This window comes from Alosa sapidissima, chromosome 4, assembly GCF_018492685.1.
Source record: "Alosa sapidissima isolate fAloSap1 chromosome 4, fAloSap1.pri, whole genome shotgun sequence".
NCBI classification, from domain to species: Eukaryota; Metazoa; Chordata; class Actinopteri; order Clupeiformes; family Clupeidae; genus Alosa; species Alosa sapidissima.
This window is the reverse complement of record NC_055960.1, coordinates 864,657-880,355: the sequence shown is the minus strand read 5'-3', so window position 1 is coordinate 880,355 and position 15,699 is coordinate 864,657. Positions and strand designations below refer to the sequence as shown.

The 15,699-nt window shown below is 39.4% G+C and overlaps 1 protein-coding gene across 1 annotated transcript in view; it reads left to right on the top strand.

The window, feature by feature from the left end:
- dock3 (dedicator of cytokinesis 3) overlaps positions 1-15,699 on the top strand; it is a 576,384-nt gene that overhangs the window by 232,122 nt on the left and 328,563 nt on the right. Inside the window, exons 21-23 of the mRNA XM_042088883.1 lie at positions 7,126-7,226; positions 7,374-7,455; positions 7,559-7,606. Coding sequence (XP_041944817.1) covers positions 7,126-7,226; positions 7,374-7,455; positions 7,559-7,606 — 231 coding nt within the window. The remainder of the gene's footprint in view (positions 1-7,125; positions 7,227-7,373; positions 7,456-7,558; positions 7,607-15,699) is intronic.

The following is a 15,699-nucleotide window of genomic DNA, read 5'->3' as shown; positions in this document are numbered from 1 at the left end:
TGGTATTCGTAAAAGAGAGTCCCTCCATACCGCTGGCTAAAATCGGCCATCATAGCTAAATATGTGTCCAACTCCTCTCTTCTATCAGGATAGACGTTGCATAGAATATCCCTGTAAGCGCCAAAAGTGATAACGAATTCGCCGAATGAAAGATTGCGATGCAATCTGGGGTCAGTGGATTTAAGCAGGACTGAGACGTCTCCGCATTCTACGAATTGACGATCACGGGCTGGTGACGACAAGAGTAGGGAAGCCAAATTCACATCTTTACCTTGGATAATCTTTGATCGCAATGAAGAAGAAACAGCCGCCGCAGCGGGGGGAATGAACGTCCTACCGAGGGCCTGGGCTGGAGTGGCTGTAGCCAGGCTGGAGAGTTGTACGCTCGTAGCAGCGGAGGGCGTTACAGCCGCAGATGAACCTTGGAGGGGCGGTAGCGCGGTTGAGGGAGTAGACTGATTTTGAACGGTAGGATCCGTTGGGAAATGCTGAGAAGCCGGCGCCGAGGAAGAAGTCGAAGGACCAAAGGCTATATATGCTTCCATTGGGAAACGTCATAAGTCAACATAATGTAAACTTCCACAGCTACGCAGATGATACCCAATTGTATCTTTCTGTTGAGCCAACTAACCCAGATGGCCTTTGCTCCCTCACTGCATGCCTAACCTCCATTAATCAGTGGATGAGCAAAAACTTTTTGAAACTAAATGATGGCAAAACAGAGGTACTTCTGGTTGGACCAAAACTAAAGCGAGATATTATTCTTAGTAATCTGGGGAACTTGGCACACCAGGTCAAACCAAAAGTAACAAGCCTCGGTGTCATCTTAGATGCAGAGTTAAGTTTTAAGCCCCATATCAGTAAAGTTACTCAGACAGCCTATTTCCACTTGAGAAACATTGCCAAAGTGCGGCCCTTTTTAACTCAACAAGATGCAGAAAAACTAATTCACGCCTTTATCACTAGCAGGTTAGACTACTGCAATGCACTTTTCACTGGTCTTCCCAAAAACATCTAAAGAAACTGGCACTCATACAGAACTCTGCGGCTAGACTTTTAACTAAGACTAAGAAGAGAGAACACATCACCCCTGTGTTGGCTGAACTGCACTGGCTCCCTATTTCCTATAGAATTGATTTTAAGGTTATGTTAATTACTTACAAAGCTCTGAATGGCATAGCACCTTCATATATCTCTGAGCTTTTAATATCTTATCAACCACAAAGGAAACTTAGATCATCCAATTCTAATCTTTTAATCGTACCCAAAGTGCTCCACAAACAAAGTGGAGAAGCTGCGTTTATCCATTATGCCCCCAAACTATGGAACACCCTGCCTCTGTACATCAAGCAGGCGAGTTCAGTAAATATTTTTAAAAAAGATCTGAAAACATACCTGTACAGGAAAGCTTTTAGTTAACTCATCTTATCCTGTAGACTACATTTTCAGATTATTCTACATCTGCTACTATTGGAGGGCGCAGCCAGCCAGAAGCAGATGGGCTCCCCCTATTAAGTCAGGTTCTGCTCAAGGTTTCTTCCTGGAATATGGGAGTTTTTCCTTGCCACAGTCGCCATATGGCGTGCTTGTGGGGGGTAAGAGGGTTAAGGCTGCCAGTCTTATGACGTCATTTTCTATATTTTTGATATGTTGCTGAGCATATCATAAACAGCAAAGAAAAGTGATTGATAATGACTGACTGACTACTATTGTGTTACATGCTTCAAATGTAAAGCACTTTGAGCTGCATTCTGTGTATGAAAGGTGCTATACAAATAAAGCTTTATTATTATTATTTATTATAAGGCGATGGTCATCCTGGTCTCCAGACCTTTGACGGACTGAGACAGGACGTGGATGGCTTGGAGGATCTGGTCAGACACTGGCTCGCCGAGAGTCCCGTCCTAGGAGGTAGAAGCCGTAGGTCCAGTTGCGACTCTGTTTGTTTTCTTCGCTGGTCGAGGTATAGGTGATTTTACGTTGATGGTTAGGTGATAGACATTTCTTGCTTGCCTTTGCAGGCTGAGGTTGGACGTCGGGGCCTGGTGATGTTGGTTTGTCTGGGTGATTGCCCGGCGCGGGGTTACCCAGTATTTGAGAGGCCATAATGAGGCGGTCTTCCCTTGAAGTCCCGCTTTGGATAGGAATCCCCCAACCTTCTAGCAAATTGATCATTTGCACGGAGGGCCGGCCGGCCCAGGGGGATTCTCTTGCCAGAACGCGAGTGCTCCTGCGCTTCGGGGAAGGAGATGGAGGGATCATAATAATAATAATACAAATCTTTATTTATATAGCACTTTTCAAAACAAAGTTACAAAGTGCTGTACAATATTAACATAAATGAAACTGCAAATAAGACATAATAATATAACAATCAAATAATATATACTAATTCAATTAGAACTTAACATAAATTTGAAAAAGGAAAATAAACTTACACTGAAATAAAACTTACTGAAATAAAACTTGACACTGAAATAAAACTTAGGATACTGAAATAAAACTTGACATCATATCATCATCGTCGGAATCAGAGATGGGCAATGAGGCGATCTCTTTGAGCGACATAGCTACTACGGAAACAAGAGACAATTGTCGTAAAAGAACGTCAAAGTCTGTATCTGAAAGCAGCAAGACAGGTACGTGACCCGGTTCATTATAAAGACAGTTGGGACGGCCGATTGGTTAGAGGTAATGAATGAATAAGTGACGTATTGGAGTCTTCCCAGCAGAACTACGCTGGCGCTTGCATTTACGAGCTGAGGCATATGCACTTCCATCTTTGTAAGATGACTCTTCAAGTCCAGTGATATACAGTATTTCTACTCAATGAACCACTATGTCAACCTGAGACCGCAAGACCAATACAATGAGACCAAGACAAGACTGAGGGATCCGAGACCAAGACCAAGACCAAAGACGGTCGTAAAAGTGGTCTGAATCGTCTCGAGACCAAGACCGGTCTCGAGACATCCAACTCTACTAAGAGGGCAAGGAAGGAATTTTTTCTCCTTTAAAGTGTTTGGGAGTTTTTTCGCCTTCCTCTGTGTTGAGAGTGCAGTGATATGCAGACGACATGGCTTTGATTGGTCTATTAAGAAGGGGAGACTTGGAGAGAGAACAAGCCTATATCCACCATGCAAAATCTCTTCAACATTGGTGTCAAAGTAGCTTTTTAGAAATAAATGTCACAAAGACAAAAGAACTTATTCTGCAAAATGATAAGGACCAGCCACTTCCAGTTATCATTAAGGAGCAAGCAGTTGAATTTGTGTCTTATTTTACATATCTGGGGACTTTTATAGATAGCAAATTGAGGTTTAGGGAAAACACTGAGTTTATTTTTAAAAAGTGCTCCCAGCGCCTTTACCTAATTCAGAGGCTTAATAACTTTGGTATCAATTAGGACATCCTCCTAATAGTGTATAAAAACCTAGTTGAGAGCATTTTGTCCTTTAATATGATTATGTGGTATGGTAACCTAAATGCCAAGTGGAGAAGCAAACTTCAGAAAATAGTGAACATGGCCTCAAAGATTATAGGGAAGCCACAAAAGCAACTGAGCATAATCTACAAAGAGAACACCTTAAGTAAAGTCAGAAAAATCATCAGTGACCCCTCCCATCCATTATACAGTGAATTTGAGCTTCTCCCCTCAGGCAGGCGCTATAGGGTGCCTAACACCAGTAAGAATATTTTTAGAAATTCTTTTGTCCCCAATGGTATCAGGGCAATAAACAGTGCAGGGACTCTTACTGGAAGTACTTCAGTTATTTTTAAGTCATTTATTTATTATATTTATTAGCTAGCCTAGCATGCATGGGTTGCTTAGGCCTACTTATTTATTGACTGGTATTTATTGACTAGCCAGGCTTATCTGTATTTTATATGACATGCAGTGCTTATGAAACTGAATGTGTGGTGCTTGTCTGTCCTGTGTGCTGTATGGTGAAACTAAAGACAAATTTCCACTTTGTGGATAATAAAGTTTTTCGTATTCGTATAAAACAGCGCCATCTTCATGGGCGATTGGAATCTTTAGAAATGAAGTGAACGGAAGTGGCCTTGCTTACCGGAATCAACCCGGATATCGGCAACATTCTATTTATGCAACTAGCGAATACACATACGTCTAAAACTAAAGGAATCAGTGGGATTAATTGCCTAAATAATACAGGCTTAGCATCCAAGGCTTAGTATTCAGCTTTACTTGTTATGAAGTATATTCAAATTGCTCACATTTTTCTTTGCTCTCCGTAGCACACTCATGTTTCCATAAAATGTGTCTTCTTAAATTCCAAAATTAATCTTTACTCCCTGGAACAGTGTCACCACATGGCTGTTCTTGCTCTACATTGTTAGTAACAAAATTCCATCCGCTCCGTTCCTCGCTCGCTCTGGTTGCTATGGAATCTGACATAGATGCTTTGTTTCAATGGTTGCTATGTTGGTTGCTAGGAAGGTGGTGGTTTATTATAGTTGGCTGGAGGCATAGTTGATGATAACTGACAGTTGGAATGACTGAACAGTTAAATAGTTGAGTAGTTTAAATATTTAAATTATTTAATAGTGAATCATCATCTTGAGGACTTTTATTTTGAAACAGTTGTGTGCAGAGGAAACAGTTGGCGGGAGTAATACTTGATGACAACTGACAGTTGGAATGGCTGAACAGTTAAATAGTTGAGTACACTGCAAAAAATGAATTCTAACCAAGTGTTATTGATCTTATATTAAGATTAAAAATATTTCTATTCTAAAAGATTAGAATCTACTATTGTTTTTAGTATGCAAAGACTTACCTAGCGCCCTCTCAAAAGATCATTTTGACTTAATTTAAGAAGACTAACTTATTTTAAGGAGTCTTATAGAGACAAATTTGCTCAACGCACTGGCAGACAAATTTGCTTGTTTTTAGGACAAATTTGCTTAACGCACTGTTTTCAAGATGAGATGTCTTAAAATAAGTCAATTTTTTTTTAATTAAGTCAAATGATTTCACAAGAAAGCGCTAGGTAAGTCTCTTTATACTGAAAACAATACCAACTATTTTTCTTTATCTGGATATAAGATTAATAACACTTGGTTAGATTTTGTTTGAAACTTGGGTCTGACAGCGTTCGCAATCTGCGGTTTGTCCATGACGCTGATAACGCTACGTTCGCAAATGTACGTACATCTGGCCCTGAGTGTTAACTATTTGGGTGCTTGGGGGACTATCGAACCCTGTGGTTGGCCATTTTGGCCCTGTGCGCGCACAGTTTGGAACTACTTCAAGAATCTTCATAGAGTGCTGCTGTACACTGGGTTCTTGACTAGTATAATCATTCTATGTTGTTTTTTATGTTTTAATTATTACTTTTTAAACACTTTTAAATTACTATTACTAATGTACTATTACCTTGTGTGTTTTATTGTGTCTATTTTTTATTATTATTCTTTACTTTTTAAACTATTCTTTGACTATTGGCCTTCTATGCTTTTTATCAGCTATTCCTGTTTGCTTTTGTTTACGTAAAGCACATTGAATGATCTCTGTGTATGAAATGCACTATATAAATAAAGTTGACTTGACTTGACTATACCCCAATAGAATTCTACAACAATGCTCCAGATTCCAGATAAAGCTAGCTAACATGTGTACTTAAGTAAAAGCTAGATGTTTTAACAGAAACAACCAAAAAAGCTTGATTACTTGAAAAACTCAAAGAAGTGTCGGCCTTACTTTGAGCCTAGTAAATGGTTTAAAATTAGCGATCTTTTTACAATGAGAAATGCCCTATCGCTACCAGTGTTAGCATTTTGGATGCATCGGCTAAAAACAGGCTAGTTTAGAATGCATCGGATTAGCGTTTTTTTGCTCCCCAACAAATGTTCGAACTCGTTATCATGCTAAGCATATCCAAAATCCATTTTACACCGGATTTCCCCTTTAACTCCGGATCTTCCTTTAATTTGATACGCGGATATATATTTGTAAATGGGCAGTATAAAGGTCAAATCAGAGAATTGTTAATATAGGACGGGCTATGGTAACATATTTATCTTCATTAAGCTGTGCTGGATCAGATGGCAAGCAAAGTGATGTAGATCTTGGTATAGATGTTAGGTGTATTTAACACATGCTGTAAGTTAGTTGGTTTAAGCCAATTTCATTACTACGCTTCCAAAGTATTCCACCTAGTTTAGCTGTTCATAACATTATCCGTATAAAGGTGTATGACAACTTAAAATTTACAACAATATCAGAATGTTGCAACTGCATTTTGTTATTGTGTTCTTGAGATCCTGTAAAAAAGAGTGATTGCTTTTAACAGTAAAGATGCCGCATGCCTGTGTGCAGCCGTGGCCTACTGCACTGCAAAAAATGAAATTTAACCAAGTGTTATTAATCTTATATTAAGATTAAAAAATCTATTTGGTATTGTTTTTAGTATGAAAAGACTTACCTAGCGCCCTCTCAAAAGAACATTTTGACTTAATTTAAGAAGACTTTGACTTATTTTAAGGAGTCTTATCAAGACAAATTTGCTCAACGCACTGGCAGACAAATTTGCTTGTTTTTAGGACACATTTGCTTAACGCACTGGCAGACAAATTTGCTTGTTTTCAGGATGAGATGTCTTAAGATAAGTCAAACTTTTTTAAAATTAAGTCAAATGTTTTCACAAGAAAGCGCTAGGTAAGTCTCTTTATACTGAAAATAATACCAACTAGTTTTTTTTATCTTGATATAAGATTAATAACACTTGGTGAGATTTTGTTAGATAAGCAGTTTTTGCAATGTGGTTAGCACTTCGGACTTGTGACCGGATGGTTACCGGTTCGAACCCCGACCAGTAGGAACGGCTGAAGTGCCCTTGAGCAAGGCACCACACCACTCACTGCTCCCCGAGCGCCGCTGTAGCAGGCAGCTCACTGCGTCGGGATTAGTGTGTGCTTCACCTCACTGTGTGCTGAGTGTGTTTCACTAATTCATGGATTGGGATAAATGCAGAGACCAAAATAGAGAGATCAAAAGAGTATCTATACTTATACTTACTTGACGTTGCTCTTTTCCTCCAAACACCAGTTTATTGTTCAACTGCCTGACCCTCGTAATGAAATTTATCAATCTTGTTGCAGGTGTTCATAATCAATCTGCTGCGTGATAGCAAATACTACCACTTTCGGCCTGTTATGGACACTTACATCCAAAAGCACTTTGCTGGAGCCCTGGCCTATAAGTAAGTGATGAACAGTAGCACAGGGAATTTTCTCTCATCTCATCTTAATATATTTTAATTCTGGATTTTAAGAATGGCATCATCTTCATTATTATGTAAACATTTTAATTCTAAATTGTTGAGCATAGTTTATGTTTGTGTATGCAGGGAGCTGATTCGCTGCCTGAAATGTTACATGGATCGCTCTGCAGAGGTGGTCAGACAGGACCACATTCAAGATGCAATGAAGGTAAAATACATGATGGCAAAGTGTACAAGAAATTCTGTTCAAGCTGATTTACATTTGTTCATTTTGCAGAGCCTTTGATTCAAAATAACTTCAATAATTGCAGCGGTCAGCAATAGGTGATGATAGGGCAGTCGTAGGGATGAGACTTCAGGTGAGATGAGTGAGATGAGGGCCAAACACAAGGATGGCTGATGACTGGTAATTGTATACCTCACAAATGAGGTAAGGGGGAAGAGAGAGAGAGAGATAGAGTGGGTTAGTATTAATATAAATCAAAATGGTTAATAGTGTTATACCATAGTGGGAATAGGCAGAGTGAGAGTTGAGAGAGAGAGAGGGAAGGGGAGAGGAGAGGTTGTACGGCATGACAAGTCCAAGACAGCACTATGCTATAGCAGCATAACTAAGGCATGGTAAAGGGCAGTCAACACCAGCGCAGGTATGGTCAGTTTCAAGTACACTGTCCAACTATAAAGGAGACGGTAAAATTAATCAGAAGACATAGAACGCAAAATGTGGACTCAATGGGCTCAAGTTCCAGGTATCTGAAATGAGATGAATGTACATTGTGTTGACAGTGCGGTTCAGCCCTGCACTTGCCTGGAGTCAAAATCAACTTGCAACACCATGTATTGTGGGCCTTAAGGGCTAGAGAGTGAGCTAAAAGCCCAGGCTGCTAGTATCACCTAGTCTCTTAAGGCATGGGAAGGGAGGTTTTCCTATAAGGCACAGTTACGTACCAACTGGTTACCAAACCTCCCTCCCGTCCAGCTCAAGGATGTTCCCGCTATACGTGTTCATGTTTTTTTGCCAGGAAAAGGATTGTTCTCCTCAAGGCCATAGGCATTCTTTTTAAAAAGCAAGGTTGAAATTGGCTGCATGTGACCAATCATGTTAGCCTTTCGTAGGTTGTGGACACTAGGAGAAGGTCGAGGCCTGCGCTAATTTCACTCATTCACTCCTGTTCAGCCTAGGGTCAATTTTCCTCTTACCACATCCATGAAGGTTGGGTACAGTCCCATGGACCATAAACTTCTAAATAATGTAGCTGTTGCAACTGTAGACACTGGAGCACGGTGGTGCTTGGAGATGATAGCCTTTATCTTTATCATGCTTGTTTATGCACTTCTCTTTGATCTCCTTTGCATTTTCTGGTGTGGTACACACAATGATGCCAATCATGCCAAAGAATGCAGAATGACTTTTTTCTCCATTTAAATTGACTGCATGACTATTTAAAATACAAAATATCAGTAACTATTAAAATACAGTTACAAATCAAATGAGTGGTATAGGGTATTTAAGTATGTTAAGGAATTACATTTTAAATTCTTAACATGCTCAAATTAAAATATTTTTAACCAAACCATGTAGGTGGCTCCTTTCTCTTGTCTTTTCCCTTTCTGTTTTTTTCTAGGCTATATTGATAGTCTAAATGGAAAACCTCTCATGGAATGTAGAATGTAATATTAGTTTTGTTGCATAGGCCAATAAAGCCTATACCCAGTGTCGTATAAAAAATAAAAATTTTGGTGATGCTTGAAATTCAACAGACAGCTTTATTACAGTACCATAGACCATCAGGTAGCCACACCCTCAAGATTTGAAGACAAAGGAAGCTCAGACCCTTTTATACCATCTCCCCCGAATCTTCAGCCACACAAGCGGGACATAAAGGGATACACCACCATTTGGGGAAATACAATTCCAAAGTATCCCACCTAGTTCTCATTTTCCACCTCCCCTTGTTTTTTTGTTTTTTGTTTTTTTTTGGGGGGGGGGCTTTTTATGCCTTTAATTTGACAGGATAGTGGAGAATGACAGGAAGCGAGTGGGAGAGAGAGTCGGGGTGGGATCCAGAAAGGACCACGGGGCGGGAATCGAACCCGGGTCGCCGGCGTACGGTGCAGGTGCCCCAGCCAGTTGCGCTACAGCTGGGGCCCACCTCCCCTTGAGTTAAAGAATTAAGTTTTACCTTTCTTCAGTTAACCCAGCCGTTCTCTGAGTCGATACCACTTTTAGCTCCAGCTTTTCTCACCCGCTAGCATCACGCTTAAAAATGACCACGATTTCCGGTAGTTTTCCTATTTAAAACTTCTCTCTTCTCAAGTTAGAAAGTGTAATAAGACTGGAGAAGGAAACGTTGCGAGTTATAGCCGGGGACTATTTTCAGGTGCTGCGTGATATTGTGCTGTACGTTCGCAACATTCCTTGATTATTACGCCAGAATGACCGTATAGTTCCATGTCAAATCAGCCTAGAAAATTGCCATGTTTCATTTTCCGTTAGTCTTATTACACTTTCTAACACATTGTTGGGTTTGAAAATAGGGCCAGTGTGTTGCAAATGCCAGGGCCGTTTTTCTGATCACAGTCCATCACTGGGCATTTTACTTTTAACAGACTTACGTTTGTTAGCTAGCTTGTTAATCACCAACTACAGCCAGATCTTACCTCCCTCACCTACCTTGATTTAGTCGCGTCATGTTACCACCAAGTGCTTACCTCCTCAATTTTAAACTGCCTTCAGTTTTGCACACCTATGGAACCCCAGAGGTGTCATTGCCTGCTGCTGCTGCGCGTTTGAATTCTATTGGGGTTAAAACAATCTTATACAACAGTTAGTTATGGTCGAGCTATTTATTAATTTTTGATTGGACAAGAGGCATTCTATGAGTCATCAAGACTTTTTACTGCTAGTCATCACTCCACGTACTGTATTGAATTACCAACACGAACATTCTATTCATTCATAGTGTAGAATAGAGTATGGAAGCCATGACGTAGCGTTGTCAAGGCAGCGATATCACTGGATCTAAACAAATCAGTCTAATCATAGTTATCACCATAGCGGTGGCTTTCTATTTCAATAATTTTACAACGTTTCTAAGACGTTAGTATATTTTTTTACACTGTAGGAATCACATACTACAACATATATACTAACACGATCAAATTCGTGACTATAGAGTTTTTTTTTTCCCCCCAATATATATATTCCCCCCCCACACACACACACATACACACACACCTAGGCTAAACTTGCAAATTCCACATTATGTACAACTTAACAGCTTAGAAATATATACATTTGAAATCAAGTACTCCAATGTAATAAGGATCCCACTTAAAAATATAATAATAAATAAAACATAAAAAGATACAGAACAACTTAGGATAAATAAACATTACATCTCAGACTCCATAATGCTCATATATGGTTCCCAGAGATGATGAAACTCTTTCTGTTTTCCCTTAGCAATATATGTTAGTCTTTCCAGACCAAGGCACTCGGAAAGCTCCTTTACCCAATGTTTCATTGAAGGAGCCTCTACACTTTTCCAATTAAGTGCAATCACCCTCCAGGCTTGTAGAAGTCCAAAGTCCACCAGTCTAGTCTTTCTTTGCATTTGTATAAAGTTCAATGGATAGATTCCAAGTACACATAGCTTAGCATTCAGTGATACGTTGAGATGAAAGGTCTCTGACAGAGAATTTATAACATCTTTCCAAAACTTCTGAATCAATGGACATTCCCACAAACAATGAAAAAGGGTTCCCTTGTTATCTTTACATTTACTTCAAGTGTCTGGAATGTTGCCAGACATATGATGAAGTTTGACAGGGGTCATATATGTTCTCATTAACCATTTATATTGGAGGAGTTTAGACCTTGTATTTATTGTCTGTACTTGTGCCTTTAAACAGGCCGCCTTCCAATCCACTTCAGTTATGTCTTCTTGTATGTCATCTTTCCAGGCGTTTAACCTGTCCACTGCAGATTCTTTAGAAGTAGATATATGCAAGTTATAATAGATAGAAAGTAGGCGTTTCCTTCCCATACGGAGGGAAACTAGACTATTTTTGAGGGAGACTATTTTTGATAATGGTGGGACGTGTGTAATCGCTTTGTATCTGGATGAGATTAAATGTTTTAACTGCAGATATTTATAGAAATGCTTTGAAGGGATTTGATATTTTTCACACAATTGTCTGAAGGTTAGCAACACTCCATATATAAATCTATCACTCTCTGTTTACCTTTTGCATGCCATAATTTAAACCCCCCATCTTTTTTACCAGGAGTGAACTGTTCATTACCCCAGATTGGGGTGAATTGAGAGATTACTGGAGAGTCCCCCATGTGTTTGTGTGCAGCATGCCACACTAAAATTGTGTTTTTCAGGAAGGGATTTTTTGTTTGTTTTTTCAGTCTTTTTTCATCTGAGGAATATATATAGCTATGTAAGGACAATGGAACGGATTCTCTTTCAATGCTTACCCAAGATGGAGGTGATGCACAAAAATAATGTGTAGCTGATGTTAACTGGGCAACCATATAGTACCACCTGAGATTTGGAAACTGCAGTCCCCCTCTCTCATATGGCTGATATAGCAGTTTTAGGCAAAGTCTCACTTTCCTGTTGTTCCAGATAAACTGATTAAACAACTTAGCTAAATTATCATAAAATAATGTTGGTAATGGTAGAAGAAGTGTTTGGAAAAGATACAGAAATTTAGGTAAAATTGACATTTTTATAACATTAATTCGCCCCATCATAGTAAAGGCAAACCAAGGATACAAGGAAGTTTGTCACATGCATATACAGGGTTCGTACACCTATTCCAAGATCAAATTCAAGCACTTTTCAAGCACTTTCAAGGTCAATTTTCAAGCTTTTCCAGCACTTTACAGCGGTGGCAAATGACATTATACGAATATACTAACTCAAAATGATTTTCATGACTTTTTTATCTTTTAACAGACAAAATTGTGTTTCTTAATAGCAGGAAAAGAAATTAAAGGAAAACTTAAAAATGTGTCACCTGTCTGGAAGTAGACTTTGCTTGCTATCTAACTGGCTGAGTCAATATACCAAAAATAAATAAATAAATAAAATAAGAAAAGAAAATAATCACCCAACAAATAACTATTCTTTGCTGAATATGTGAACTCAAACTAATGTTAAGGCTGCTCTTTCATGACAGTCAAGACTGATTATGTCTCTTTCTTGCCTACAACGGCATGCAGACAGGCCTACATTTGTTATCATGAGCTACCAACCAGTAGGCTAGCAATGCGGAGATGTGACGTTGGGTGACGTAAAGATGACTGAGTTGTCATATAATTGGATAAATTTAACTTCTTGCCAAAAGGCACGATATGCAAATATGCATGGTGTTTTAATGTCTTTCCACTTGTAGGGCCTATAAGCATTAAACCACAAAACTGAGCTGAAGTTTGACATGACCAAGCCAGGATTCTAATACCGAGGTCATGGGTGTTGATAGAAATGTTGCACCCCGCAAAATACTACGGGGGCCCGGGGGCATGCCCCCAAGGAAGAAAAAATTAAAAAATAACCCCTTAAATGATGACTTATGGTGAATATTGCGGAAACTAATAGATACATTTACATAAATATAATTTATACATTATAGCATAAATCACACTTAGAAATACAGCCTATTAGGCATATGGTACATTTATAAAAGAGCAAAGTAGCCTATATATGCCTATGAAAGACTTAGAGGGCTGTAATGTAAAGGCTATCATGATCATTTTGCCGTATAACGTAGAAACATTTGTTCAGTTTATAACATGTTTTGTTTATAACTTAAACCAACACACTTTTCCACAATATTCTACTTTTTTAGATGCACCTGTATATTTCAAGAGCATTTTCTCCAATTGGTTTTGAGGATATTTATACTGATCTCTGCTCCATCTTTATTTAAGAATGCTCTGCTTCTCCTCATCAGAGTAGTGAATGTTGCATTTATAAATTGCAGGGTCATAGGCTGCGGAGCTTGTACCTTCTGACACAGTGAGTGTCACATCTTGTCTCTCACTCACTTGTGAGGGCCCTTTGCCTATTATTTCCCTTCCTTCTCCTAACTCTTTCTCCTCATTTCCACCTTTCTGCCTGATTTCCCTTCTCCCGTCTCCTGTGTAAATAACTGACCGATAATCTGAGCTGCCGATTATTTGAGCTGCGTGAGACACTGTGTTGCGTCGTTAGTTAAGACATAGCTCCGCGATAGCAGTCAACTTTACTTTCGTTTTGACATGTCAGAGGTATATCTACAACTATGTGTTGCGTGACGCTGCGTTGATGCAAGGATAATTGTCTTGTCGGCTATTTTTAGTTAATGAATAAAACGAAATTTGAAGAAAGAAAGGTGACCTCTATGGTAGATACGGCCATAGACATGACTGGTGCGGTTTTGCATTCACATGCCATAAAGTTTCGTCTCCCTCTTCAACCTAACTTTTTCCTTGTCTTCCAATGATTGGAGCTAAGTAGCCTATTCAATAATATGTTAGCTTTAATGGCGACCTAGCTAGCAATGCATCTGTAAGACCCTAGGCCTACATGATTTCTGTTCAGCAGTCCGAAATAGCTATTTTCTAACCAACGCTCATTGAAAAGGCAACCTCACTTCATGTTGATGGTCATCTCCGTACGACGGAGTATTAGGGCCACACATGAAGGAAAAAAATATTTTTGCCATGACGAGATTAAACTCGACATGTCGACTTTAAAGTCGCCATGTCAACATTAAACTCGACATTTCGAGAATAAAGTTGAAATGTAATATCGACTTTAATCTTGACGTATCAACTTTAATGTCGCCATGTCGACATTAAACTCAACATTTCGAGAATAAAGTTGAAATATCATGTCGACTTTAATCTCGACGTGTCGACATTAAACTCAACATTTTGAGAATAAAGTTAGTTTGGAGAGAGAACGACCGCTCGGGACGATTGAAAGGGAGGACGAATGAAACAATGCAACAAGTGCAACAATGATTCAGAGTGTTCGAGTGCAACAATGATTAGACATAGGCCTATATCATGTGGACAAAACATAGAACATATTAACCTACGTTGCTCAGCCAAATACTTTGCTGTTAGGTCCTTATCACGGAGTTACAGGCGATAAATGCGATGGTCAAAAGTAGCCTAAACGTCATAGCGGTTTATTTATTTATTGTAGGCCTATTATTAAAGTATTGTTCTAAACATTTAGTTGTTGCATCTAAATGTTCAACTTCATGCTTATGCACTAGAGGCATACTAGGCGCTCTCCCCAATCCTAGACTTTCACGTTGCTTGTTTGTAATGGATGCAAAACAGCCCATTGCTGAATGTCTATGGAGGGACAAATTAAGCTGTCCTCCCGACCACCCCATGTAGGCTAGTAGCCTACTTGCACACATATGCACACAAAGTGCATAAATAAAGTGCATGCACACATATTCCCTCACGGGATTAAAATAGTATATATGCTTAGGCTATACCTGTGTTTCTAGCCTCCTATAGGCTATTGCAGGTGAGACATGGAAAAGCAGTTTTAGAAAAATGAGTTTTGCCATGATATCCTATGGAGAGTGACGCCCGTGGGTCATGAAGGGCAGTTATTTGGATGTGCAGTAGCCTTAACCACGTAAAACAGAGTGAAATAACATTTTGTATAGAAACATTATATCATTGGATACATATATTTTTCTAGCTATTTAGCCTAAACGGCATAGTACCATAAACCCGAGACAGCACTTCACGATGACGGCAATGATAGTTAACAGACAAGACGCAATCTATCTAAATATCTGCAATCTATCTGAAATAACACCTATTTGAAGCCCATTTTTCATGTAATATATTGTGTATTAGTGTAGGCTACATAGCTTAAACTGTGTAGGCTATGTTTAAACAGTAGGACCTATTGCGAGTTTAATGTCAGCATGTCGACTTTAAAGTCGACACGTCCAGATTAAAGTAGATATGATATTTCAACTTTATTCTCGAAATGTCGAGTTTAATGCAACATTAAAATTCAAGCATTTTCAAGGATTTCAAGCACCTGTACGAACCCTGATATAGTTACTAAGTAAGCCTCCTCTAGTAAGAAAGTAAGAAATGCAGTGAAATTATGTCTGGTGTCAGCCTATTTGTGCATTTATGGGGGGGGGGTAAAAAGTGCAGTAGAAGAGGGGTTTAGTAGATTAAGTGGCAAGGGCTGCATAAGAAAGGTGGGGGAGGATTGGGATTGGGGCACCAACAAGGAGCACCCAAGAGCAACAGGGGCAAGGAAAAACTCCCTTACCAAGGAAGAAACCTTGGGCAGATCCATGGCTCAAGGGGCTAACCCAACTGCCAGGGGTCTTGGTGTGTGTGTTGGGGACAAAGGGAGAGGGATAGTGTGCTGGGTATGTGGGGAGAGGGCAGTGTGCAATA